The sequence below is a fragment of the Saccopteryx leptura genome, chromosome 1 (genome assembly GCF_036850995.1).
Source record: "Saccopteryx leptura isolate mSacLep1 chromosome 1, mSacLep1_pri_phased_curated, whole genome shotgun sequence".
In the NCBI taxonomy this organism is placed as follows: domain Eukaryota; kingdom Metazoa; phylum Chordata; class Mammalia; order Chiroptera; family Emballonuridae; genus Saccopteryx; species Saccopteryx leptura.
In genome coordinates, this window is record NC_089503.1 from 218,707,884 (window position 1) to 218,735,238 (window position 27,355).

Here is a 27,355-nt window from a genome sequence, read left to right on the forward strand (position 1 = left end):
TATTGCTGAGGAAAGAGCAATAAACATGAAATCGTGGGACCTATAAATAGAAATACCTGTCTGATGTAAAAGTCTCTTCCTTCTAGCAAAATGAAGTAGACAGTACGAAAGCAAGCAATCAAATTCCATGAAGGAGTATATCCCTGAGAGAAGAGCAAGTGTCATACCCTCCACTTTTCTTAGGATGAGGAGGAGAGACATAGAAACAGCAGAAACAGCAGAGAAGTTTTTGGATGCTGTGCAGAAGACCCCACACCTCACTTCTTGGACAGAGCACAGGGAGTTACTATCAAGTCTCAAACAGTTGCCCTAAACATAGCCATGCACAGGAACAGGAGACAAAGATTTCATGGCAAACAGACCTTAAACAGCCTTTAAGTATCTCATGCTCTTGGAAGATTCATAAAATTATTCTAGAAAGATGTACAAGTAGCTGGTGCTCTGAGGGGCAAGAGGAGAACACACCTGTGCCCTTTGTTGATAGACAGCGGGGAATGAGCAGGGACCATGACAACTCAAGGGAGACCACAGTCAAGGAACAGAAGCATAGACTCATTTCTCAGCTCTGACACAGCACTTTCAGCAAGTGACTTGAAAATTTGATATAGCTCCAGATTATGAAGAAGCCCTTAAATTGACTGAGTTTACATGCAGATCACTTACATGAAGGAAAATCTCAAAATGAAAATTAACTTCAGGAAAAAGAAAGTTATTTTTCTTACTAGAAAAAAAAAGAAATCAGGAAGAACCACAAAAGGATATTCTATATATAATTCTTTAGATAAAACAATTTATATTGAAAAGATTTATTAGTATAATTTTTCTCCAATCAGTTTTGTCTGATCTAAAACTCCAACAGGGGGAGATTTTTTACTATATAAGTCATAAAATTCAATACTCTATAAGGATAAAATAGTTAACAGTCAAGAGACTAAAATTTAATAAATAAACATCAGTTTGATTTTATTTTCATTTATGTATACAAACTGACTTTTAGAACGTAAAATCAAAAAGTGTACAGTTTAAATTTCACAAAGATTTGAAACAGCATAATTTAGGACAGATATAAAACTAGTTAAAATTAGTAGGACTAAAAAAAATTTGCAATCTAAAAATTTTTATGTCCTGAACTTCATTTCATATGTCATACAAAATCTTTTGTTGAACTTAAATACAAATTAGACATAAAGGCACAGACAGAAGTGGAAGGGTCTAATTTGTTATATCAGCTCAGAAACAAAATAAATCATAACTATTATTGCATTAGGCTTCTAGTTATCCCAAGCATCAGCTATAAACACATATTTGTCAACTTATAGTAATTACTATTCAGTCACCTAGAATAAAACTTTTCACTATTTAAAAAAAAATAGACAAAATGAGAAATGAAGTGAAAATATAAAACTTACATTTTTGGATTTTATTACAAAAGTCTCACAATTCTCAAAGATATTAAGTGAGTTTTAATTTGCCTATAATTCATTCCTATTATAAATTATTAATATTTAATAAAATATCACACATCAGGTATAGAAATACATGCTGCTAAAAATTAATAACCCAGACAAAAAGAAACTGAAGCCCATGAAAACAGAAAATTCGTTTTTTAAAATAAAGCCAACGGTTAGTCAAAAGCCAACCAAGTTTTCTCCACACTATCTACAATCCTTAAGGAAGTTGCCAAAACTAGAAAGATGACTTATTAATCGTGTTACCCTAAAGCATTTTACTCCAATTCTGCAATAATTATCAAAGAAGGCATTAGTCTAAACAATTTTATAAACCACAGCTCAATATAACCTTTAGTGAGTTTTAATAGTTGAAAGAAAAGTTTAATGGTTATCGTCTTTCATGATCATTTCAATATTTCATCACAGTATTTACAATTACATAGTAATGCAAAATACATAGTACATTTAAAGGTCTTGGTTATTCTTTTCCCAGAGGTATTGATGAAAAACACGTTAAAAGCCTCAAATCCAACCACTAATGCAACTAAGTAATTTCAAAACACATTTCAGCACTTTGGAGAGGAAGGACTCAAAACACAACTGAGTCAATAATTTCATACTTGTTCTAAGCTGTATTTAATTGACTATCACTTCCTATGGCCATAACTGTTGACCAGCCAATTTTTACTGAAATATACTCTTAGCTTACTAATGCTTTTAAGTCATACAACAGGAAGATAGCATACATTACCAATTATTATAATTACTAAAATTATCAAATAAAGTCCCATCAAATTTCAAACATGTGCATTTGGCGGTAAAAGTCTATTTTGTTGGTTGGAAGAAAAAAATAAACTACATTAACAAAAGTAAATCTATTCCCTACCATCAATAACAACAAAAAAAGGGTACCAATTAAAGTGCTATGTATTAATTTATAGTATATTTATATTTAACTCTAACATCTTTAAAGGGAAACTGAAATTTTTCAACAAATTCAATAATCACTTACAATATATTTTCATGTACTTGAATGTATTACATGAATTTACCTAAATTTTCAAAGTAATTTCCAGTATTGTCATGCTCTAAAGCAAATGAAACCAGGCCACAGAATGACCAAATAGACCACATCTACTACATTCTGCCATCTTTTATTTTGGAGATGGGATTCAAGCCATTTATGCTGACACTAAATGTAGTATCATTTTTTTTTCTGGTGGACTAGTCACTAAAATATTTTTTTACTCTTTAAAAATAGGAATATATTAAGTGACTTCAGTTTAAACTTAACAAACACCAAGAGCAAAGATAATAAAAAGAAGACAACAGTATAAAAGAGAGGATAAAAAATTTCTCTACAACCTGGAGGAAAATCAACTTAAAGAAGCCAGCCAGCCTGACCAGGCAGTGGTGCAACAGACAGAGTGTTGAACTGGGTCGCAGAGGAACCAGGTTTGAAACCCTGAGGTCGCCAGCTTAAGCACAGGCTCATCCGGCTTAAGCAGGGCTCACCAGCTTGAGTGCGGGATCATACATATGACCCACGGTTGCTGGCTTGAGCCCAAGGTTGCTGGTTTGAGCAAGGGGTCACTCACTCTGCTGCAGCCCCCTGGTCAGGCACATATGAGGAAGCAATCAATGATCTAATGTGCCACAAAGAATTGATGCTTCTCATCTCTCTCCCTTCCTGTCTGTCTGTCCTTGTCTGTCCCTCTCTCCGTCTACACAAAAAAATAAAAAGAAGCAAGCCAATGCTTGCTGCAGAACCCTATAAAGACCAAGAACAAAAGGCACTGAGTATGAGGATGGTTGAGGTACAAAGAGAAAACTAGTTTAAATGAATTAAAGCTGGTATAAAAAACCGAGTCCCAGATCCTTTCCCCGTAATGTATAGCATTCCTACCATGGTAAAATATTGAAAGGTTACTTTCCAGAGGAGTAAATTTTCAGACTCTGTAAAAAGCCTTATGTAAAAAATAAAATAGCCTGACCAGGCAGTGGCGCAGTGGATGAAGCATCAGACTGAGACGCAGAGGACCCAGGTTCAAAACCCCAAGGTCGCAGGCTTCAGCGCAGGCTCATCTGGTTTGAGCAAGGCTCACCAGCTTGAGCCCAAGGTCGCTGGCTTGAGCAAGGGGTCACTTGGTCTGCTGTAGCCCCCCAGTCAGGGTACATGTGAGAAAGCAATCAGTGAACAACTAGGGTGCCTCAACAAAGAATTGATGCTTCTCATCTCTCTCTCTCTTCCTGTCTGTCTGTCCCCATCTGCCCCTCTCTCTGTCTCTGTGACCAAAAAATAAAATTAAAAAAGAAATAATAAAATAAGATAAATAAAACACAATTACTTGAAAGTATACTTACTGAACTATGGGACTATGCAAGACTAAAGAAGTTTTCTCTAAAAAAAAAAAAATGAGAAGTCATAATAAAACTTAAGGGTCCATTAATGGCAAAGGTAGCATATTCATCATCAGTAGACAAGTCCTAAAAGATGCATGGGTTCTGTGTGTGTGTGCAATGTACTTAAATATGAGCAAATAGCAAAGTGTCACCAGTCATTAGAGGAAAGACTGATATAAATGGCACACAACTAAGAAAAAAATGGGGGGAAAATGAAACACCTTATAGCAGAGGTCCCCAAACTTTTTACACAGGGGGCCAGTTCACTGTCCCTCAGACCACTGGAGGGCCGGACTATAAAAAATAACTGTGAAAAAATCCCTATGCACACTGCACATATCTTATTTTAAAGTAAAAAAACAAAACGAAAACAAATACAATATTTAAAATAAAGAACAAGTAAATTTAAATCAACAAACTGACCAGTATTTCAACGGGAACTATGGGCCTGCCTTTGGCTAATAATGTGCTCCTCTCACTGACCACCAATGAAAGAGGTGCCCCTTCTGGAAGTGCAGTGGGGGCTGGATAAATGGCCTCAGGGGTCCACATGCGGCCTGCGGACCGAAGTTTGGGGAACTCTGTCTTATAGGAAACAGACGATATTGTTAAGGTGGTAGAGAAAGACTAAAGTATAATTAATACCATCACAGAGATTTAAATTTTCATGTAAAAAATCAGGGCAGGGACTCTATTTTAAGCCCTTGTATCTCTTCCTGCTCCTGTATGAGAGTTCTCTAGAGAAACCAAACCAACAGGATGGTGATATATAGTTTATTTAAAGGAACAGGCTCACACAGTTACAGAGGGTGACAAGTTCTAAGATCTGCATGGTGAGCTGGCAAGCTGAAGAGCCAATGATATACACAGTTCTGCTCCAAGTCCAAAATCATAAGAATCAGGAACACCAATGGTACAGTTTGAGTCTGAAGACCAATAGGCTCAAAACTCAGAAAAAGCTCATGTTTCTGTTTGAGTGTAAAGGCAGGAAATAGCTGATGTCCCAGATCCAAAGCATTCAAGCAGGTGGTATTCTCTTTTATTTACAGGACAGTCTTTTTGTTCTAATCAGGTCTTCAACTAGAGGAGGCCTATCCACACCAGGAGGGCAATCTGCTTTACTCAGCCTACCGATTTGAATGTTAATCTCATTAAGAACCACCCTCACAGACACACCCAGAATAATGTGTGACCAAGGTCACATATAAAATAAACCATCAAAAAAACCTCAGAAAACGCCTGACCAGGCGGTGGCACAGTGGATAGAACGTTGGACTAGGATGCGGAGGACCCAGGTCCAAGACCCCGAGGTTGCCAGCTTGAGTGTGGGCTCATCTGATTTGAGCAAAGCTCACCAGCTTGGACCCAAGGTTGCTGGCTCGAGCAAGGGGTTACTCGGTCTGCTGAGGGCCCACGGTCAAGGCACATATGAGAAAGCAATCAATTAACAACTAAGGTGTTGCAACAAAAAACTGGTGATTGATGCTTCTCATCTCTCTCCATTCCTGTCTGTCTGTCCCTATCTATCCCTCTCTCTGTCTCTGGGGGGGAAAAAAAACTCAGAAAACAAGACAATGCACTTAAAATAGCAAGTATAATATCAAACAGAAATTTTGAAAGCAGTACTGGAATATGTTGAGGAAACCACTCAAAATAAAAGATAATATTATATTATCTGGATATGAAACTGGATATGAAAATTATAAAATTAATCCAGATAGTTGGACATTTAGCTATGAGGAGTTCTAGAAATAGAAATGAGATAAAAATAGATTACCATATGTTAAGCCAGTAGCTGCTGTCACTATCACAGCCGCTGGCCCATGCAGGTTTGCATTTAATTTGGACACATGGTAATGAACAATGGAGCCAAGAACTGGTGGGTCATTACACCTTTAATCCTAGCTCATACCCGGCAAGCAAGTAAATACACACAGTGGGAAAATACTTCTCTTTCCATTCAGGGCTCCCAAAGCCACTAACTCATCTGAGTTTCCCCACCAGCCTTATTCACCTCTGTTCCCCATCTCCTTCTCTCGGCACAAACTCTGCACAAACTGGCTTCTCCTTCAGCACTCCGCCAATTTGGCTGCTTCTCCTCTGCAATGCTGATGGCAGGAACCAAGCAAGAGAGCCCCAGATCTGCTTTATATTTTATATTGTAGAAAATGAAAGCCTTTAATCCCATCTACAAATAAGGAAGTCTCTGATACAAAGCCAATTATCTGAGAAATAATTGGGATTCCTTATGAGAGTGTACCACCCCACATCTTGCAACAGTCAAGGGTATGGGGAAAAGCTTAGTTTTGAGAAGATCTTAGTATTAGAAGGATGTTGAAAAGATCTTAGTATTAAAAGGGTGGGAAAGGCTTAGTCATAAAACTAAGCCTTAGGCCAGGGGTCCCCAAACTTTTTACACAGGGGACCAGTTCACTGTCCCTCAGACGTTGGAGGGCCGAACTATAAAAATAAACTATGAACAAATCCCTACGCACACTGCACATATCTTATTTTAAATTAAAAAAAAAAAAAAAAAAAACAGGAACAAATACAATAGCTAAAATAAAGAACAAGTAAATTTAAATCAACAAACTGACCAGTATTTCAATGGGAACTATGCTCCTCTCACTGACCACCAATGAAAGAGGTGCCCCTTCCAGAAGTGTGGCGGGGGCTGGATAAATGTCCTCAGGGGGCCGCATGTGGCCCGCGGGCCGTAGTTTGGGGACCCCTGCCTTAGGCTATAAGGACCTTGCCAGCTTACAGCTTGTCTTCCACACTCAGTGTTAACTATAAGCAAGCAAACATATACACCATATTTACAAACTTATTTGACCAACAGTCATAGAAATAATTCAAGAAAATCTCTCTGAACACATGTATATACTTTTTGAGACTGAAAAGGTTTACATAAAATATCAAAGAAAATGAGTGTTAAAATATTCATACACACCACGGCAGAATCCAGTAACATCATCAATAATTTTTAAAATAATAAAATACTAAAAGCTGAAAAGGGGAAAAGATTGGAGATAATAATTTTCAGCCTCTAATGCTTATAGTCAAATAAGCTAAAGATAAAATGTAAAAGTTAAATAAAAGGCATTTCACACAAGCAAATCTAAAATATTCTACCCCTCATAGATTCTTTCTCAAGAACTTACAAAAGATGTGCCTCATCAAAATTAATAGACACCCCACTATCACTCTCCATCCCTGATGTGCTTTAATTTTCCCAAGACATACTTATTACCACCAGACATTTTGCCTTTACACCTTTGTTTTATTCTCTATAATATTCCCAGTTCTAGAACAGTGACCAACACATACACACTAAATCATCAATAAATGTTGAGTCAACGTATTTTTTGAAAAGAAGGCCATTTGGGACACAAGAGATAGACATTACAGCATAAGAAAGAAAAAAAAATCTGGGTTGATGATAAAAGAAGCCTCCAGCCCTGGCCGGTTGGCTCAGTGGTAGAGCGTCGGCCTGGCGTGCAGGAGTCCCGGGTTCGATTCCTGGCCAGGGCACACAGGAGAAGCGCCCATCTACTTCTCCACCCCTCCCCCTCTCCTTCCCCTCCGTCTCTCTCTTCCCCTCCCGCAGCCAAGGCTCCACTGGAGCAAAGTTGGCCCGGGCACTGTGGATGGCTCTGTGGCCTCTGCCTCAGGCACTAGAATGGCTCTGGTTGCAACAGAGCAACGCCCCAGATGGGCAGAGCATCGCCCCCTGGTGGGCATGCCAGATGGACCCCAGTCGGGCACATGCAGGAGTCTATCTGACTGCCTCCCCATTTCCAACTTCAGAAAAATACAAAAAATAAAGAAGCCTCCAGGTAACAGCTTTCTACAACCTAAAGCAGGGGTCAGAAACCTACGGCTCACGAGCCAGATGTGGCTCTTTTGATGGCTGCATCTGGCTCATAGACAAATCTTTAATTAAAAAAAATAATAATGTTAAAAATATAAAACATTCTCAGGTATTACAATCCATTCATTTCCTACCGCTCATGTTTATGGTTGCGGGTGGCTGGAGCCAATCACAGCTGTCCTCCAGGACAACAGCAAACTTTTATTGGATAATGCGTAATGTACACAGGTCGTTGTATGGCTCTCATGGAATTACATTTTAAAATATGTGGTGTTCATGGCTCTCTCAGCCAAAAAGTTTCCTGACCCCTGACCTAAAGAATAACAAATCCAGCCTGACCAGGTGGTGGTGCAGTGGATAGAGCGTTGACCTGGAACACTGAGGACCCAGGTTTGAAACTCTGAGATCACTGGCTTGAGCGTGGGCTCATCTAGCTTAAGCTCAGGCTCAACAGGCTGAATACAGGGTTGCTGGCTTGAGCATGAAATCATAGACATGATCCCAAGGTCGCTCACATGAGCCCAACGGTCACTAGCTTGAAGCCCAAGGCCTCTGGCTTGAGCCCAAGGTTGCTGGCTTGAGCCCAAGGTTGCTGGCTTGAGCAAGGGGTCACTGGCTCAGAGCTGGAGCCCCCAGTCAAGGCACATATCAGAAGTAATCAATGAACAGTTAAAGTGCCACAACTATAAGTTGATGCTTCTCATCTCTCTCCCTTCCTGTGTGTCTCTGTCTTGTAAAAAAAAAAAAAAAAAGTAATTAATCCAGATTGAAATAGCAAAACAGAGAACTCCAAGCATTCTATCTCCATAAAAAAACAATTGAACTAGTAGATACAAGGTTGTGTTTGATCACACTGGTAGACATTTTATGAGTCCAGTGAAAAACTTAGACATAAATCTGTGAAGGCTATAAAATTTTTAAACACAAAGCAGAACATTATTAATTCGAGGATAAAAAATGAAAGAAAAAGACAAGCAGGAGGAAGGAAAAAAAGAAGATGGGATGGAAGGAAAGAAGGAGTGAGGGAGAGAAGGAAGGAGGAAGAGAAGAAGGGAGGGAGAGAGGGAAGGAGAAAGGGAAGAAGGAAAGGAAAAAGGGAGGGACGGAGGGAAGGGAAGGGAGAGGAGAGGGATGGAGAAAAGGTAACCAAGGCACATTCTGTAGTTCTGACATGAATATTTACATTGTCACAATTACGTAAATTACAACTATGGTTTTGACTTTTTGACTAAATATTATGATGTAACTATACTGAAAATGAGGGAAATGTAAAACAGAAAGGGAGACCAATTTAAGTACTCAATGGTCATCTTACATAGAAGACATTAGATAATGTCCAAAATAGAAAAATCAAGAAAGAGCTAGTATGCCATTTAGAAAGATAAAAGTAACCAGCAAGGCCAACACCTACAAGACCTGCAGGTGGTTCCTTTCAGAGAGCAGAATGGAGGAGGAAAGGATGTAGTCAGGAGGGACCCACTGGTTCTCAGTATTATACTATCAATAGATTTGTGAAATAACATACATGTTTTCCTTGATAAATCATAATATTTATATTAAAACTCATATGCTCTAAATGAAGAACAGTTCATAGAAAATAAAAATATATATTTTCTTGACTGGACAATAGGTATTTATCCAAAATTATTCTGAAATGTCTCTAACAACAGCATAAACATTCAATTTTCACATATACTGGTATCAAATTTACAAAAACATAAATGATCATAAAACTAGTAAGAATCTTTCCTTTTTTTAATGTTAGTATTCTATACCCTACCAAATAAAATTAACATTATTGCTACTGGCAGTAATATATTCTCCTTTTTTTTGTAAGTATTGATCTAAAGATCCAAATATAATTTACAAAATTAAAGAATAATTTGTTAACAGAATCCTAAACTCACATTGAACTATTTCATTTTTCCTATTAAAAATGTAAAAATTTAAAGGCTATGCTCTGAACAAATTATTATTACTACTTTGAGATGTTACAGTACATGTGCCTTTGTAAAATAAATCAAATTCATTGGATACAGCTCCAATTACCTAAATAGAAGACAGAAAGAAATCCTGTCAGAAGCCCAGGGAGGAGGCCACAAAGGAGAGCTCAAATGAGGAAGGGAATGTATTAACACAAAACTGAGAACTGCATTATACACAGGACTAAAGGTCAAAACTAGAGAAAACTTTTCATGTTCGAGATACAGTAATCTGAAGTGCTCAAAGTCAACTATCAAGAACTTTTCAACAGTGTTTGCACTTTGTGTCAGCACTGGGAGCAGTTTGAGTAACACAAACTTGAGAAACCTCACACCAGGAAAGAAAAGACTTAACAGTAAAGGATAAGTCTTAGTCCGCTGTCTCTTCAGAGGGTAAATCACTACATAAAATAGCAAAATGAAATAATGGCCTTTGAAAGTTATGGTCTCAATGATTTTTGTGAACATATACTTCTAAACTGTATTTGTACAAATATTATGGCTCCGTTTATAAATAAAATTTATTAAAAAGAAAAATCGCTACAAAGTTGAGATAAAAGAATAAAAATTCTATTAAAGTTGGATTAGCAAATGGTTTAGTTTTATAACTTCTTATTTAACAAATATTTTTAATATGTATTATGTGCAAAGAATTGAAAACTGAGAAAGTAACTATTGGATTTACAAAATAAAGAATGCAAATATTTAAAAATAAAAAAAGAAATAAGCATGCAATTATGTAATTACTATAAATATACCTTTAAATTATTTGTAAATAATCAAAAACAATAATCCCCTGACTACTGTGTTTAAGCATACATTAAAATGAATATATTTGCAAGCACCTTTGAAAATGTCTTTTAAACATTTTCAGGAAAAACATTCTCCAGCCAGTAAGATCCTGTGAATAACTTCCAAACTGGCATCAATTTTGTCGGGATCTCTCACTAATCAACACAGAAAGCTTAATTTCAAAAAAGGTGACAAGTTGCTGTAGCCCTTTCCAGTCACAATCTCTCAACAGATGATCATCATTAAGTTTATATCAGGGCTTCCCATTCGGGAGCTATATAAATGTGTCCTATTAGTACATGGTCAGTCTGTTTGGCAACTCCAGCTCTCCAGACATATGGCAACTGCTGCCCTTTGAGGTCTGAAGTCAAGTCTTTAGGGAATGAATCTCAAAGCCTGCACTGAAATTACAAGGAGTGTTCATTAGAGACTGCTGGAGAGGAAACATGAAAGACTTCCATTAAAACTATATAAAACAGCTAATTATTTTTAAAAGATTTTTAAACCATCTGATGGACTCAGCTACAATAAAAAGTATTTACCAACGGAATTATTTTTAAAAGCACTGCTTTCAGGACACGAGTGTGAACAGCTTTCTTCTTACCTCCCATCTGCCACCTCAACATACCTAACATTCATTCTATAGCATCAGCAAATCAAGATTTTGCTATCATGGGAGAGAATAAAATTACCTGTACCTCCAAATTCTTTCCATGGGACACCATAAACATTTATGAAAATAAGGTATTTTTAGAGGATAAAGTTTTGTTTTTTAATATTTAGTTTTGAAGAATATATACTGTTGCCTTAATCTCAGACAGACATATATATTTCTTTTTAGATGCTTCTTTTTTACCCAAAGATGTCTGTCTCTATTTCATTTTTATTTCATTTTAAAATAAAAATCACTAAAATGTTCTAAGTACAAAATAATATAAACCACTAGTCAACCTATGAATGGCATTTATCAGATAATTTTACTGAAAATATATGTAGACTCAAATGTTTAAAATTAAATTAAAATTAATTGACAAGATGTCTAAGAAATCTCATGTCCTTACTTTCTCAGAATTTTAAAAAACATAAAAAGTATAAATATATTTTAATTACTGATAGTTGCCATTGGAACTTTTGAATGTGTAGACTTTTTAACTTCAGAGAAGTTATTTATTGTTTCACGACAAAACAATACCACTCCAGCATTTTATTTCAGTAACAAATCTCCATAAAATGTTATATAAAGTTCATTAGCTTGCCTCAATCATTTCTTGAATTCACATATATGTTGTTTTCTGACAGCCTAATTCCAAAAAGCAATTACAACCTCAGTCCATATGTATAAAGATAATAGAAAGCAAGTACATTAAACCAGTTTAAAAGAATAAAAATCTAAAGAAAACAGATTACGAATGATTTATATGAATGCCTAGTGCTGAAGTTAATTACAAGTAACCCAATAAAATAGTGCCTTTATTATTGAACAGCACGTAATAGCTCTAGATGTAAAAACCAGAACTCTTTCTGCTGACTTTTGCATGCCCAATCCCACAGCACACAACATTAAAAATTAAACATGTAGTAAATAAGGCATATAGAAAACAGCAGTTTTTAACTAAAAGCAGAAAACTCTCCTGCTGTTTAACCATTTGGGGTCTTCCATTCTGAACAGTGACCACTGTAAACTGATACTATGTATACACTGAGTAAATTCTTAATGTTAACATAAAGTGAGATCTTAATTTCAGTGTTCAAAGCTTTACATCAAATAGAAAATAAATAATTATGATATAGAATCACATTCATTTCAGCATACAATAGAAACAAATAAGTTGTCTGTCTTTTAAGTTTTTATTGAATTTATCTTTTATGTTTATGCTGTGAAATGGTATCTTCAGAATTCGAGTTTCTCAAATCTCACCAGAGATCCAACTTTTATACAGTTTGGTCCTGATTTTAAACATATATTATGGAAGACACACACTGCATACTACAGCAATATGTTATAGTTCTCAAAAGTCACAACCTGTAGTCAATCATAGTATGTTTAATGACTTTCCAGGATAAGGCCCTTTAGTCCAGAATGTTTCCATAACTCTTTCAAATCTTTAGCAATGTATCTAATGAGCTATTAGCTGATTATCAACTTTAAGTATAATGGAAAAGTCCTAAGACATGTATGGGAAAACATCACCACATAGGCCAGTCTTTGACCTACAACATAACTGCAACAGTGATATGATGAAATACTTGATAAGCTAGTTTTGCTGTACAAGTAAATTAGGACTGATAAAACAAATAATCAACAGTGCATCTTTCTGGAAGTATGTTATTTCTATCAATTTCATCTTTATTAAAAGTGGATAGAGCATCAGCCTGGTATATGGATGTCCCGGGTTCAATTCCCATTAAGGGCAAACTTGAGAAGCAACTATTTCTTTCCCCCTTCTCTCCCTTTCCCCTCCCACATCCAGTGGCTCAATTGGTTCAAGTGTTGGCCCCAGGCACTGAAGATAGCTCACTGGTCTGAGCATCAGCCTCAGGTGCTAAAAATAGCTTGGCTGATTCAAGCATCAGCACCACCCAGGGGTTGCTGGGTGGATCCTGGTCCAGGCACATGTGGGAGTCTGTCTCACTCTCTCTCCTCCTCTCATATTTAAAAAAAAAATACATGCAAAATTAGCTTATTTTGCTTTTTTCTTCCTAGGTCAATAACTTCAAAAATAGGGCCTGATTTGTGGTGGTGCAGTAGATAAAGTGTCGACCTGGAAATGCTGAGGTCGCCGGTTCGAAACCCTGGGCTTGCCTGGTCAAGGCACATATGGGAGTTGATGCTTCCAGCTCCTCCCCCCTTCTCTCTCTCTCTCTCTCTCTCTCTGTCTCTCTCTGTCTCTCTCTGTCTCTCCCTCTCCTCTCTAAAATGAATAAATTAAAAAAAAAAATTTTAAATAAAAAAAAATAGGAATGTGTCCATATTAAAGGTAGGAATCTCTATTTCTGAGTTCTCAACAATATCTGATTCAATTTTCCATATAACATTCATATTCTTGTTAAAGAAATAATTTATCATTGTTAGGGAAGGAGTGAGAAGCAACTTCAACAAACATACTCAGAGATCTTCAAAACTAGATTAGTTTCCTATGCTACTATTAAAAAATTGTCACAAATTTGGTAGCTTAAAATACTAGAAGTCTGTTCTCTCATAGTTCTGGGGACAAGAAATCTAAAATCAGTTTCACTGAGCCAAAAATCAAGGTGCCACCAAAGTTGCACTGGAGGTTCTAAGAGAGAATCCACTCCTTGTTTCTTCCAGCTTCTAGTGCCTGTCAGCATTCCTTGGCTTGTAGTCACATCACTCTCTGCTCGTCTTTACACTGCCTCCTTCAGCGTATGTCTATCTCTAATCTTCTTCTCTCTCTCTAAGGATAAACAAGATGGTATTTAGGGCCCACTCAGATAATTCAGGGGTTTCCCCTCATCTAAAAATCCTTAATCACACAATGACCCTCTTTCCAAATAAAGTCACATTCATGGGTTCCAGGTATTTGACACGGATATTTTCACGAAAGTCATATTTCAGCTTTTCACGCTAGAGAAACTAAATTAAAGTAACAGAAATGTAAGCTGAAGTGACATTTACTAGTAAATTCAAAAGATTCAAAAGAAATGAAAACTTTTTAAAAATTAGTATATTATGGCAAGACCTGAAAAATTTTTCAAGCAAGTCATCTTCTGCTCCAAGTGTTCAGTCTAATAGTGATCGACTTGTGACTGGTTTTATCATCAGTTCCAGAAATTCAGTTTAATTTGTTTACACATAACACATATCAGGCTCCAAGACACTGAAAGCTGCACCGCTGAGCGACTAGGAACAAGCAGCTATCACAAAGAGCAACTATTAACTATTGCTAGAATAACAACGACAGCAATGCCAGATGTCCGAAGAAGGAAGGCCGCAGTGCAAACTTGGGGAACTGACTGATAAGAAAAGAAAGCTGCTTTTAGAAGATCCTCCCCCATTATTTTGCTTTCTCACTGCCACACTTGTTTTGTTGTTTAGCTTACAGTAGTAGGAAACGGAGTCCTATTATCACAAATTGGATCAGCGCTTCAAAACACCAGGAAATCTTTGCAGTGGATAGAAATATGGGCAACTGCAGTATCAAGAGAACATATAAGCTTTCTTGGGAAAAAGAATATACCACTTTTTCTCTGAAAGAGAAACAATAAGAAACCAAAATTAAACTTGCCCCCATTATGTAGTATCTGATAACAAGCATAACATGACAAACCAATCATTCCCAGAATTAAGACTGTTTAAATTGAAAGCCTAACAAAAACTTGAGCTTCCAAATCAAAAAACTTTCAAAAATATATAATTTCTATCAAAAAGAATGCACTGTGTATCCAGTATTTAGGACATTAGTATGCATCTTCATACTCACTGTAACAAGCTCATCGTACAAAAGAGTCAGGAAAATGTGAAAAATGGGTTTAGGATTAAGGGATTTGGTTTTTATGGTAAACTACCCAGAAATTGGCATTATGCACATAATGCTTATGTCAAATATCTGAATTCTATTTACAAGGTAGAACAGAAATAAGTATAAGCTAAATCAAAACAGTTGTTAGAGACCTTGAAAATAAGAAAGAAGAGTTGTTTGAGATAGACAAGACAGTAAACTACAGCTTCTCTTTGAAGGAAACTATAAAGAGACCCTCCTAGGAAAATAAATTCATCAGTAGGTACTGAGAGAAGTAAAAGCAACAGAAAGGGAAAAGTTCTTTTCACTAATTCAGGAATAAGCTGATTCTTTACAGAGGCATTTTTCAAATGATACTTCCTTTTGTCACTTCCTGTCTCCCCAACTGTGACAGGACTCAAGTTCAATCATCATAAAGAATTTTACTGATAATAATGTATTTGGCAAGAAAAAAAGGTGGACAGTAAACTATTCTTGCTGTTAAGAAAGTACAATATTTCTCAACTACGGTAACACAAGAGGTGTGCTGAAAGTAATGTAGTAAAAATAAAAGGTCTGCAGTCTACAAAAGAGACCCTAGAGGCAATTGTTATAGTAGTTAACCCTAAATGATGTCAATCTCATTTGCATTCATGTGTTCTTTACTGACTTTCCCAACACAGCTGTCACTACAGGTAGCCCAGGAAATGGTGGACCCACACCTCTGGGATCCTATGGAAAATACAAATGTTACCCATTATAAGTTGAAAAGGCCCAAAACTGCTAATCTATTAGATCTCTTCTGGGTCTAATATTCTATGTTCAAGATGAAAATGGACTAGACTGGGCATAAAATCACAAAAACAATAGAAAATAATGAAAAAGACACTGCAGAAGATAATGGAGAACTTAATGAGTCTGTAAGTCAAAGATCTTAATAATCAAATTAATTTCATAAAAAGAAAACTAGTGACTCTGAAAACACTAAACAAAGAGAGGATTTTGTGTGCTATAAAATCACCTAGAGTCAGAATTTAATAACTTTAATTTATAACCTACTTTGCTCTATGGACTGTTCTACATATATTTACATATATTATCCAATACAGGCTTTATTACATCCATTTCACTCAATAAGAAAGTGAGCTTCAACGAAGTGAAGTAATTTGCCCACAATTACAGAGTTAATAAGTGGTAGAGGGACAAAGAATTTTTTAAGATTCAAAAATCTGTCATCACAACATTTTCCTGGTCTTAGCCACTTAAGATCCTGGCAAAGGCATCTTTTTCTTTTGTTACCATGAAGACAATAGGATCCAACTCCAGCATCTGAAGAATTTACCACCAAAACATTGGGAATATATATACATATCCTTTAGGGTTCTGATACTTACTTAATCCAGGCAAAATCAAAGTTCAAACCTTAGATTCTGTTAACACTAGACACATGCTTCTAGAAGTTCATATAATAAATTTTGGCAGTTTGACTTAAAAGAGCTGCCTGACTTAAAAATGCACAATAGACTATATGATCTAAGAGCCAAAGGAACACACAAAGGAGTATAAGCACTTTCAACAGAAAAATTTAAATCTGGATCCTAAGAACCCTGATTACTCTGACTAAAATCCATTACATTATATACTATTAAAATATATATATATATATATATATGGATGGCAGTACTGCTGATTTAATATCCAAGTTTGATATTAAACAAAAACAATCTCAAGCTTTGCACTTTAAACCTAGCCTTTCTGTATTACAGTAAACTAATTTGAAATAATAGAAAAAAAAGGACTGAGTAAAACCACACGGTAGTAGCTAAGCAATAGACCTATAAAACAACAACAAAAAAATGTTATGCCTAGAATATTCTCATTTATGTATTCCTCCTTTTTCCTAACTCTTTCTAATCCCAAATTTAAAAGACCAGTTGTAAAACAGTAGGGTGCCAAATTAAAGCACACTTTATTTTCAGATGTCTCCATACTCATAGGCTGACTTCCTGTCAGGAAGAGTTCCATTTCACTGAATACCCCAATCAGCAGGGAACTTGCTGAATTAAGTGCCAGTTGATATTACTTTGTTTTGCATTTACCACCCTTGAGAATAATGTTCAAAGATCTAGTTGTATAGTCAGCATGGTATCATCCTTCTGACTAGACTGCCAAGCCACAGGGTGTATGGCCAGTTCCACAAAATTTACCTTAAAAGGTTGTGTTTTCTAAATCCTAGTGTGCTAGTGAATCAACAGGATGCCTGTATTTCAGAATAAATCTTGCATCTAAAGTTAAATTATGCTTCTCTTTGGTTGTAACAAAGCACTTTAAATTAATATTGGGAAGGTCTGCATCCAGATTCAAATAAAAACCAATTGATGTTTACTAACCAACCAACTTGAATATTCTATTTTTTTAAGTACTTTAGTCTAATTTATTTTATTTTTAATGTTTTTGCTGTTCTTTAAAAGATTAATCCATCTTAGAAAAGCAAGTTATCTGTTATATATTTTCAATCAAATAAAACGTATTCTATAAAATTCAGCATACAGCTATTACACTTATTTCAAATACTTAAAAATTTTTCATGCATTTAAGATTTTTATGATTACTTAATATTCCTTGATCCTGAACTATCCTCTCCAACTTCCATAAACTTCCTTCCCGTCATGTCTCAAAGCTATAAGCTCAACTGTTTACTGGATACAAAATGAAGGTAATTCTGATCATTTCAATATAAAACCCCTATGCTCACAGCCTTTGTTCTTTTTAAGGATAAACATTCACAGCAGCTCTAAGGCAAAAGTAGGTGATTGTACTAGATGCCTATTTGTTTATCCTGATGTTAATCACTACCTTATTGATTCTCATCCATTCACAATTAAAGGTCATAAGCACTGACAATAACAAAGCTCAGCCACAATCAATTTAGATTCACTAATTCTATAAGTACATTCTAAGGATGAGGTATAAACACATCCAAAAGAAGAGATTATGAAAAAGTTGAAATATTAAATAGTGGAATCATACTATATATATACTACATATATGTCCTAATTACATTGGAAAAGGTTACGGCTGGATACAAGGAAAATGATTTATTCACAACATATCAAAGTATAAGTTTCAACATTTAATGCACTTTGCAGACTGTTGCTATGCAAGCTCCTTTTAGCTCCAATTTTATGAGGCCAAGATAATCCTTATACCAAAACCTAGCAAAGATAACACAAAGAAAGAAAACTACAGACCAATATATCTGATAAATACAGATGCAAAAACTTCTAAACAGAATACTAGCAAATCAAATGCAACAATACATTAAAAATATATATATATGTCACAATCAAGTAAGGTTCATTCCAGGGGCACAAAGATGGTTCAACATATGCAAATTGATCAATGTAATACAGCACATTAACAAAACAAAGGATAAAAATCATATGACCTTATCAATAGACAGAGAAAAAAGTTTTGATAAGATATAACATCCATTTATGACTCTTAACACTCAATACAAATATACTGCTCACAAAAATTAGAGGATATTTTAAAATAAATATGAAGCTATAAAATATCCCCTAATTTTTGTGTGCATTAGAAGGAAAGTACCTCAACATAATAAAGGCCATTTATTGACAAACCCTCAGCTAATATCATACTCAATGGTGAAAATCTGAAAGCTTTTCTTCTAAAATCAGGAACAAGACAGGATGCCTACCCTCATCACTCTTATTCAACATATATAGTTCTGGAAGTCTTAGCCAGAGCAATCAGATAAGAGAAAGAAATAAAAGGCATTCAAAGGAGGAAAAAGTAAAAGTGTCATTTTTTGCAGATCATATGATTTTAAATATAGAAACCCTAAAGACTCCAACAAAAAACTATTAGAAGTATTAAGTACTGTCAAATTACAGGATACAAAAACAATATACAAAAATCCATTGCTTTCCTACATACTTACAATGAAATTTCAAGGAAAAAAATGTAAATAAAAAACCAATTCCTTTTGCAATATCAACCGAAAGAATAAAATACCCAGGAATAAACTTAAAGTATGTGAAAGACCTATATTCTGAAAACTATAAAGCATTATTAAAAGAGATTGAAAAGACACAATAAAAAGGAAAAATATTCCGTGTTTATGGGTTAGAAGAATCAACATAGTTAAAATGTACATTTTACCCAAAGCAGTATACAGAAATAATGCAATTCCCATCAAAATCCCAATATCATTTTTTAAAGAAATGAACATAAAAAAACATCAAATCTGTATGAAAGTTCAAAAGACCCCAATTAGCCAAGCAATCCTCAGGGAAAAAAAAACAAAGCCATAGTTATCACACTACCTGACTTCAAATGATACTACAGCTATAATAACCAAAACAGCATGGTATTGGCAGAGAAAAACAGACACACAAACCAATGAGACAGAATTAAGAGGCCACAAATAAGAGCACATGTATATGGGCAAATAATTTTTGACAAAGAAACCAAAAACACGCAATGAAGGAAAAAAGGCCTGTTTAATAAATGGTGTTGGGAAAAACTGACAAGTCCTACGAAAAAGAATAAAACTAGATTACAGTTTGTCCCCACCTACAAAAATTAGTTCAAAATGGATCAAAGACCTAAATATAAAATCTGAAACAATAAATTACACAAAAGAAAACATAGGTCCATATTAACTTATGGACCTTGGTCTTAAGAGGACATTTTATGAATTTGATCATAAAGGCAAAAATAAATGAACAGAACTATATCAAACTGAAAAGCTTCGGCACAGCTAAAGAAACTAACAAAACAAAAAAGGATAACCGATTGGGAGATGATATTTGCAAACAATCGCTCTAACAAGGTATAATGTCCAAAATATATAAAGAACTCATATAACTCAACTATTAGAAAATGGGCAGAGGACCTGAACAGACACCTCTCCCAGGACTGACATAGAAATGACATTTTATATATATACATACATATATATACACACACGTACACACACACGTACACACACACACACACACACACACACACACACACACACGGTGTACCGGAAAGTTCTGTCCATTTTTGGAATAAAACAAAATACAAATTTTTCTTACTGTCAATAAACTTTATTAAATAATATAATTGCCATTATTATTAATGATTTCTTGCCAATGTGAGGGCAATTTATATATCCCATTTTTGAAAAATGTTTTATCTTTTGATGCGAAAAATTGAACCAGTGCTTGTTTGATATCTTCTTCAATTTTGAATTTTTTGCCCTTCAAAAAATTTTGTGAGGACAAAAACAAGTAATAGTCGGAGGGTGCTAAGCCCGGGGAATATGGTGGATGCAACAGACATGCTTCTATAGCATTTCTTCCTTGTTGAAATTCGTAAAAATTACAGTTGCGTAAATGAACTTTATCAGTAGCCATGGGTACACTATGGCTTCACACATTAAGACTAACGTGAATCAACTTTGTTTTAGTTAATTTGCTACATCAGTATGTATTCATTAAGTGATAAAAATAGAGGCACACATGCGCCAAATAAACATGTGCTTACGTGTTGAAACTTGTTGTGATACAAACGGAGAGAACTTTCCGTTTCACTAGCTATTAGAGAAACTACAACCAAAACTACAACCAGATACCACGTTACACCTGTCAGAATGGCTAGTACCCACAAGACAATAATAACAAGTGTTGGAGAGGTTATATAGAAAAAAAAACCTCATTCACTGCTGGTGACAATGTAAACTGGTACAGCCACTATGGAAAACAGCATGATGGTTCCTCAAAAAATTAAGAACAGAGTTACCATATGACTCAGCAATGCCTCTTCTGGGTATCTACCCAAAAAACTAAATTTTATTCACAAAGATATATCATCCCTATGTTTATCAAAGCATTATTCACGGTGGCAACAAAAATGTCCTTCAATAGATGACTGGATAAAGATGTGGTACATATATACTACTCAGCCATAAGAAAGGATAAAATACTGCCGTTTGTGACAACGTGGATGGCCCTTGAGAATATTATCCTAAGCAAAATAAGTCAGTCAGAAAAAACTAAGAACCATATGATTTCACTCATATGTGGGATATAAATCTTAAACTCGTAGACACAAACAACAGCATGGTGGTTACCAGAAGGAAGGAGAATAGGTGGACAGGGAAAGGTAAAGAGGACCAAATATATGGTGACAGAAGATGATCTGACCTTGGGTGGTGGGCACACCATGCAATATACAGATCATGTATCATAGTAATGTAGAGTTGAAATCTATATGCTCTTACTAACCAATATTACCCCAATAAATTTAATTTAAAAATAACATTTATACAATTGTATATTTGATTGAATATTAAGCAGAATGTTAGTAGATACACTAGAAAACAAAACACAGTGTTTGTATTCAAGAAACTTCCAGTCTAAGAGGAGGGAAATAATAATCATAGGCAATTTAAATAAAGAATTAAGTTACTAGAATATGGGCCAGTGAATGCTCTGGATGAATACCTCACTTAGGCTCAAAGCTGTGGGGAAGAGAAGAGTCAAAGAATTTTTCCAGAAGAAACTGCAATTTAGCAAGGCACTGAATTATTAACTTATTACATATTCATTGTGTAGCCATCATGTGCAAGGACTGTGTTGGGTACTCGGTATACCTTAAAAGGCCAAACAGAAATAGCTGACACCTTCATAGGGCCTACAGTACAGAGAGAAAGACTGGTGGTTTAAGAAAATAATAAACTAGCCCATGTATACTTAAAATTTGTGGTACATTCTATGATTAGCACTAAAATGCAGATAAGCAAAAAGATACCAACTACAGATATGATAATCTGAGAAGAGAGTAATTAAGATGAGTTCTCAATAAGAAGAAGCCCATCTTAGAGTCACCAAATCTGAAGGAGGGCAATGCTAGGGAAAGAAAATGCATACACCAAGACATAACAGTACGATGTGCCTTGGGTGACTTTAAACAGTTCAGCATAGTTTGAGAATGACACAAAAAAAACCACGGTAAGAAATGCAGTCCACAAGGTAAGAGGGCCCTAACAACAAAGGGACATACAGTGGTTATTTGTGTGTCCATCCTGTGCCGTGGAACAGAGCCAGTTTGCTTCCCGCACCACTTGCTTTCTTTACATTATATACTTTCCTCAAAATACTCATCACAACTATGAAAACAAAAAGGTCTTGATATAAAAAGTCAAGAGCAAAAATGTTAATGTCACATATTTAGAAGAAATAAATTCAAAAAGGAGATGGAAACAGAGAAATTATAGGAAAGTGAAGAAAGAGACAAATATTTTCTGTAACATTTTAAAAAGAACTCAATTCAAAAAAATTCAAACACAAAGTGACACAAAGAAATCATAAGAATGGTGATATTTGGTTCTTATGAATATTATCATTTTTAAATTCATACTTCAGAGTTACAGGAAGAAACCCTTGAATCAAAAATGACCACACATTATCATTACTTTCACATGAAGGAAATATAATTATTTCCCAAAATAACAACCTATATATTTTGATGAAAAAAATTTTAAAGAAAAATCAGACTAACACAGTATTTTAAATTAAATTTTGTTGCTGATTAGTTACTGAGACAGGATAGGATGCCAGGCCAGACTACATGGTACTTCTAGTTTTTCTATATATACTCTATGCATTTCTGATAAATGGGAAAAGAATAGATGACCTGGCAGAAGGCTCCGACAATAATACGTGATTTACAGGACATGAATGCAGCTACCATAAGATTTATCTGACAGCCCTCTCCGATAGTGGACTGTTGAGTATCCGATGGAATGATTTCTAGTCTAGAAAGTCTACTACTGAGTAGCCATACACATTATTTATTTATTAGATGTTTTGGGTTGAAACCATTTTTAAATGATGCACTTCACAATGCACAGTCATAAATTTAGCTTTAAACCCAAGAAGGGAGGTAGTGTTATTGGAATGTATGTCAGACTGAATTAGGATGAGCAACGCAACGCTTTTATAAAGTGGCCTTGAATGCAATGTCAATTCTTTCAAAAACGATATTAATGTCAAATGAGCAAGATACAAACAATTTACACAATGCTAGAGTTATATTACTTGAACTATTTTACATTTTCTTTAAATTCATATAAGTTTCTATGAGGTTTATATACATACACAATAAAAACCACACACAAATAAGTTAAATGCTTGTGAAGAACTAAATCTGAACTAATTGAGAACTTGTTCAATCTTTTCTGTACATCAGAGAGTATACAATTTTCTAAAGAATGTATAGTCTTATTTTAAAGAAGCTATAAATCATGTGTTGAAGCTTACATAGTTCTTGAATTATTTTACACTGAAGCCAATACATGAATAAACCTAATTTAATAAACTGTAAGTATATTTATTCAAAAACATAATGCCAAGTATTTTTAAAGAACTATTCAAATCTAAATAGTAACATTTTGCCTTAACAAAGTTAAAATTTTAATGATATAAAATATGAAATGGTTTCCAACCAACCTATTAATGAATGAATGGATACTGAAAAATATAATCCTAGTTGAAGCTTTAAGAAAATATACTGTGATCTGTTGGTATTAATGACAGCAAACCAAGTGTGATTATTTCCCCATTCCTTTAATTTAGACTCTCCTCTCTTTTGCAATAAAATTTGGATAATATTTAGCACCTTGTAAAAAGAATGCAAAAGATAAGTTCTGAATGAATTCAAGAAAAAGGATCAGAAGATGGCTGACTGTCACAAAATTAACATCAACTAATTTGTAAAGTTTTAAATCAAATTTGCAGATGTTAAGTTCATAAGCATATCCTATTATTTATGTGATTAAAAACGAGTTTTGACCTGATCTTTCAATCTTTGCCACTCAATCCTGTCCATCTCCTCTTAAAAAATTAATTAAAATTTTAGCAAGATGCTAGCTTTTCACTTCCCACCCTATCTCAGACTAAAAAAAAGTATCAATCAAACTCAAGGCATCCCCACCCAGTATCTGCAAAATGTCAACTTCAAATTCAATTTCATATCTCTTAAGCTTTCATGTGGCAAAAGATAGTTCACTTCTTAACAAAATAAATCACTTTCATGATTGCCAATCTGACCTCTTTGAATTAGGAAAATTCAAAGTGAAAAATGTAATTATCACCCTGGAACAATCTGTATACATCTGGAGCTAATTCTGGCTTCATTTTTCACATCATTTTTTACACTGTGCTACAACTTATAGCAATGGCATGGGACTTATGAAGAACTCATAAAAAATGTGAAGGACTTCGAATAACCAATAATGTATTTTATTTAAACAAAAACCTTGAGACTATCTGACTTTTGCAACTTATTCTACTGAGCTTCACATCCCATCTGATTGGATTACTATTAAGCAGCAATGTGACATACATGACAAATAGGTATATTAAAACATGTCATTCTTTATCTTTTCAGCTTCTGCATTTAACTATGTAATACATTAAAGTGTAGTATTCCACTACATCTGAAATAGCTATCCTGTATCAAAAACATATTAAGTTTTTCTACATTAGAAAGTGAAATTTCATGATCAAAATTCATCCTTGAAACAAATATTGCACTAAAAACAGTAAACTCATACTGTGAAGAAACACTCAAAACCTTAAAATTAAGGGTAATTTCATGTCAGTATAAGAATGGCACATGATAACTTCCATCCAAGAAATAATCATGCAATTATTTCAATTCAGGTTACTTAATGTGAAATTTTTCCCCATAAGCTTTTAAAGAAATAGTTTTCTTTAAAATATGATTAAATTATAAAAACATGAATCTCACTAAATCTAAGAATAATAAGCCCACTAAAAATGTAACTACTCTTCACAAGTTCATTATAAAAATCCATTACATGTAATCTCTAGAAGTAATTGTTCTTATTTCATTTTATTGACAGTGCATAGTATTGATTTTTCACACCTTCTATGATTCTTTAATTTGTATTCATGAAATGTCCATCAGCACAGTCTAAATAAATTTGGCAATATAGGCACTAAAATGAATAAATCGATGCAAAGAAACATTAATTTTGCATTATCCTTATTCGTCAGGCAAGTAAACCATGAGGGTTGTAAATGAAGGTCAAAGGTTTTGAAATGGGTCAGAACCCTTGACCTCCAGACCAAACCCTTCCTATTAAAAAAGGCTATTTTAAAGTTTTAAGTAGTGGAATTTACTACCAGCAAGATATCATTTTAAAAAGACTACAAAGACTCTCAATAAAAACATTCATGTATTTAATTGCAAAACAGAAAAGAAAACATAACAGGATTTTTTAAATAGGTTTTTAAAATACCATTCAAGTTTACCACATAAAATATAAGGTTTCTGAACATTAAAAGTAATTTTGCTTTTAGAAATTAATTTATTCACCTTATGATGGCTGCCATATTTTGTTAAGGTATTCCCAAATCTATGCTACATGTCAAAAATAATTAGCAATGACAAGAATTCAAAATTATTTATCACTCATTTTATAACCTCTGTACAAAAGGGAAATAAACCCATTATTCCCAGGGGAATCAAAGTGGCACTCTACAAGATACAGAAATAAATCTGTTTCTATAACATTAATACACGCAGCACAAAAATTTAACCATCTCTAGATCATCTGATCTGAACATTTCTAAGTTCTGTTTCTATTGCACCTATCCATTTCATCTTAGCTCTAACTTCAAAATATTCAGCTAGGATCAAAGACAAAGAGTAATCCTTTTGGAATACAAATAACATTATTTTTAAATTGCAAAGTCAAAACTTTATTACAGCAAAAATTTTGAATAAAACAATTGTATCTTCCTTGCAAAGTAATTCACATGAGAATTCACTATTAATTCAACATTATTCTTGTCACTCACCTGTGAACACAGTAGCATAACCAACTCCACAACTGAACTACTAGACTTCATGCAAACCAGACCTATTTTAAAGAGAATTAAAAACAAAAATTACAAAGTGAAAACAAATATGAGGGATTTCTGTTATACACCTTTGCAAAAAATAGGTAAAATAAAATTTAACATCTCTTACTAAGAACCAAAAATGTAAACATTTGATCATATGAGTAAATAAAGTACTCCGTAATTACTTTACACTTGGCATCAAACCTACCACAATTTTTATAAACTATTTTACTTCGGTTTTCAAACTACTAAAACATTTATTACAGCTTCATATATAATGACATTTCACAATACTCATAGAAATGTGCACAACATATGCCATATTGATCAATATCATCTACATTTTGTTTTGGAGAGAGTTGATTGTTATACATGCAGAGAAGGGAAATGGCTCCCTGACCTTTGCTTTCTCCACCACACTCTCTCCCTTCAACCCTCTAGCTATCAATCAAGTTTCCATTTTGTTTCATGGCAGCAGACATCCCAAACACTCTTATTAGTACCTTGACCTGTGACCTCACACTAAACCTTAACAGAAGTGCAAGCCGTTGTCTGTTATATATTCTAGATTTCTTATATATAAATTCATTTACATTTTCTCTTTTATGTTTCATTTGTGATCACCAGAAATATCTCAGGACGGAACTGCTATATATATAATTATCTAAAGAATTCTTTAATTTTGATTACCAATAAAATCTAAAGTAGTTTATTCAAAGAACATTTCATAACCAGTATCTTTAAAAAGCAATGTTAATCATTCAAAGCACTGAATTACTAAATTATACTACTAATAGTAAGAAAAATTATAATTTTTATTCTGCTGTATTTTTCTAGGCAAATACAAGTTTAGGTTCCAGGCTGTAACAACTAAAATAATTCCCATTGGCCCTTATACATGGTATAGAATTCCCTTCTTTCTTTCTCCACATTAAAGCTCTTGTAGGCATTCTATTCCCTTCCTTAATTCTCCATGCTCTAGTTCTTTCTTATCTCCTCTTTTAGTCATGATGTTTCATACCTACTGATGGCACATGCTGGCATTCTTCAGCCTTATAAATAGCATTCAAGTAAAACAGTCACCTCCCCCGACTTCATTTTTTAGGGAAATTAGAACCATTTCACCATTTTGCTCAATGTCTCATTGTTTCATTAAGCAGGGAGGTCACTAACTAAGTTGTGGTTTCCATAGAACTAAGATGAGCATAACTCCTCAGACTAATGCCAAGGCTGAAAGAAAGGGCTCCACAATACTCCACTTCTCATTGCTGGTGTAGCCCTCTGCTGGTCTAAAACCTTGTCACTTTTCATAAAATGTAACCCAACTACAGGAAGTTCCATATACTTCAACTTCAAAAGCCACTACTCCGGCAAGTAAATTCAAATCTTTCCACAACTAAGTCGTTATTCCCAATTGCTTTATTCTAGTGTTACCAGAATTCCTATC

The 27,355-nt window shown here is 34.6% G+C and overlaps 1 protein-coding gene across 6 annotated transcripts in view; it reads right to left on the reverse strand.

Moving 5' to 3' along the window:
* The window catches only part of LRBA (LPS responsive beige-like anchor protein), a 629,646-nt gene that overhangs the window by 420,163 nt on the left and 182,128 nt on the right, over positions 1 to 27,355 (reverse strand). For all 6 annotated transcript variants that reach the window (XM_066386366.1, XM_066386375.1, XM_066386349.1 and 3 more), the window contains exon 34: positions 25,864 to 25,925. In XM_066386366.1, the coding sequence (XP_066242463.1) occupies positions 25,864 to 25,925 (62 nt within the window). The remainder of the gene's footprint in view (positions 1 to 25,863; positions 25,926 to 27,355) is intronic.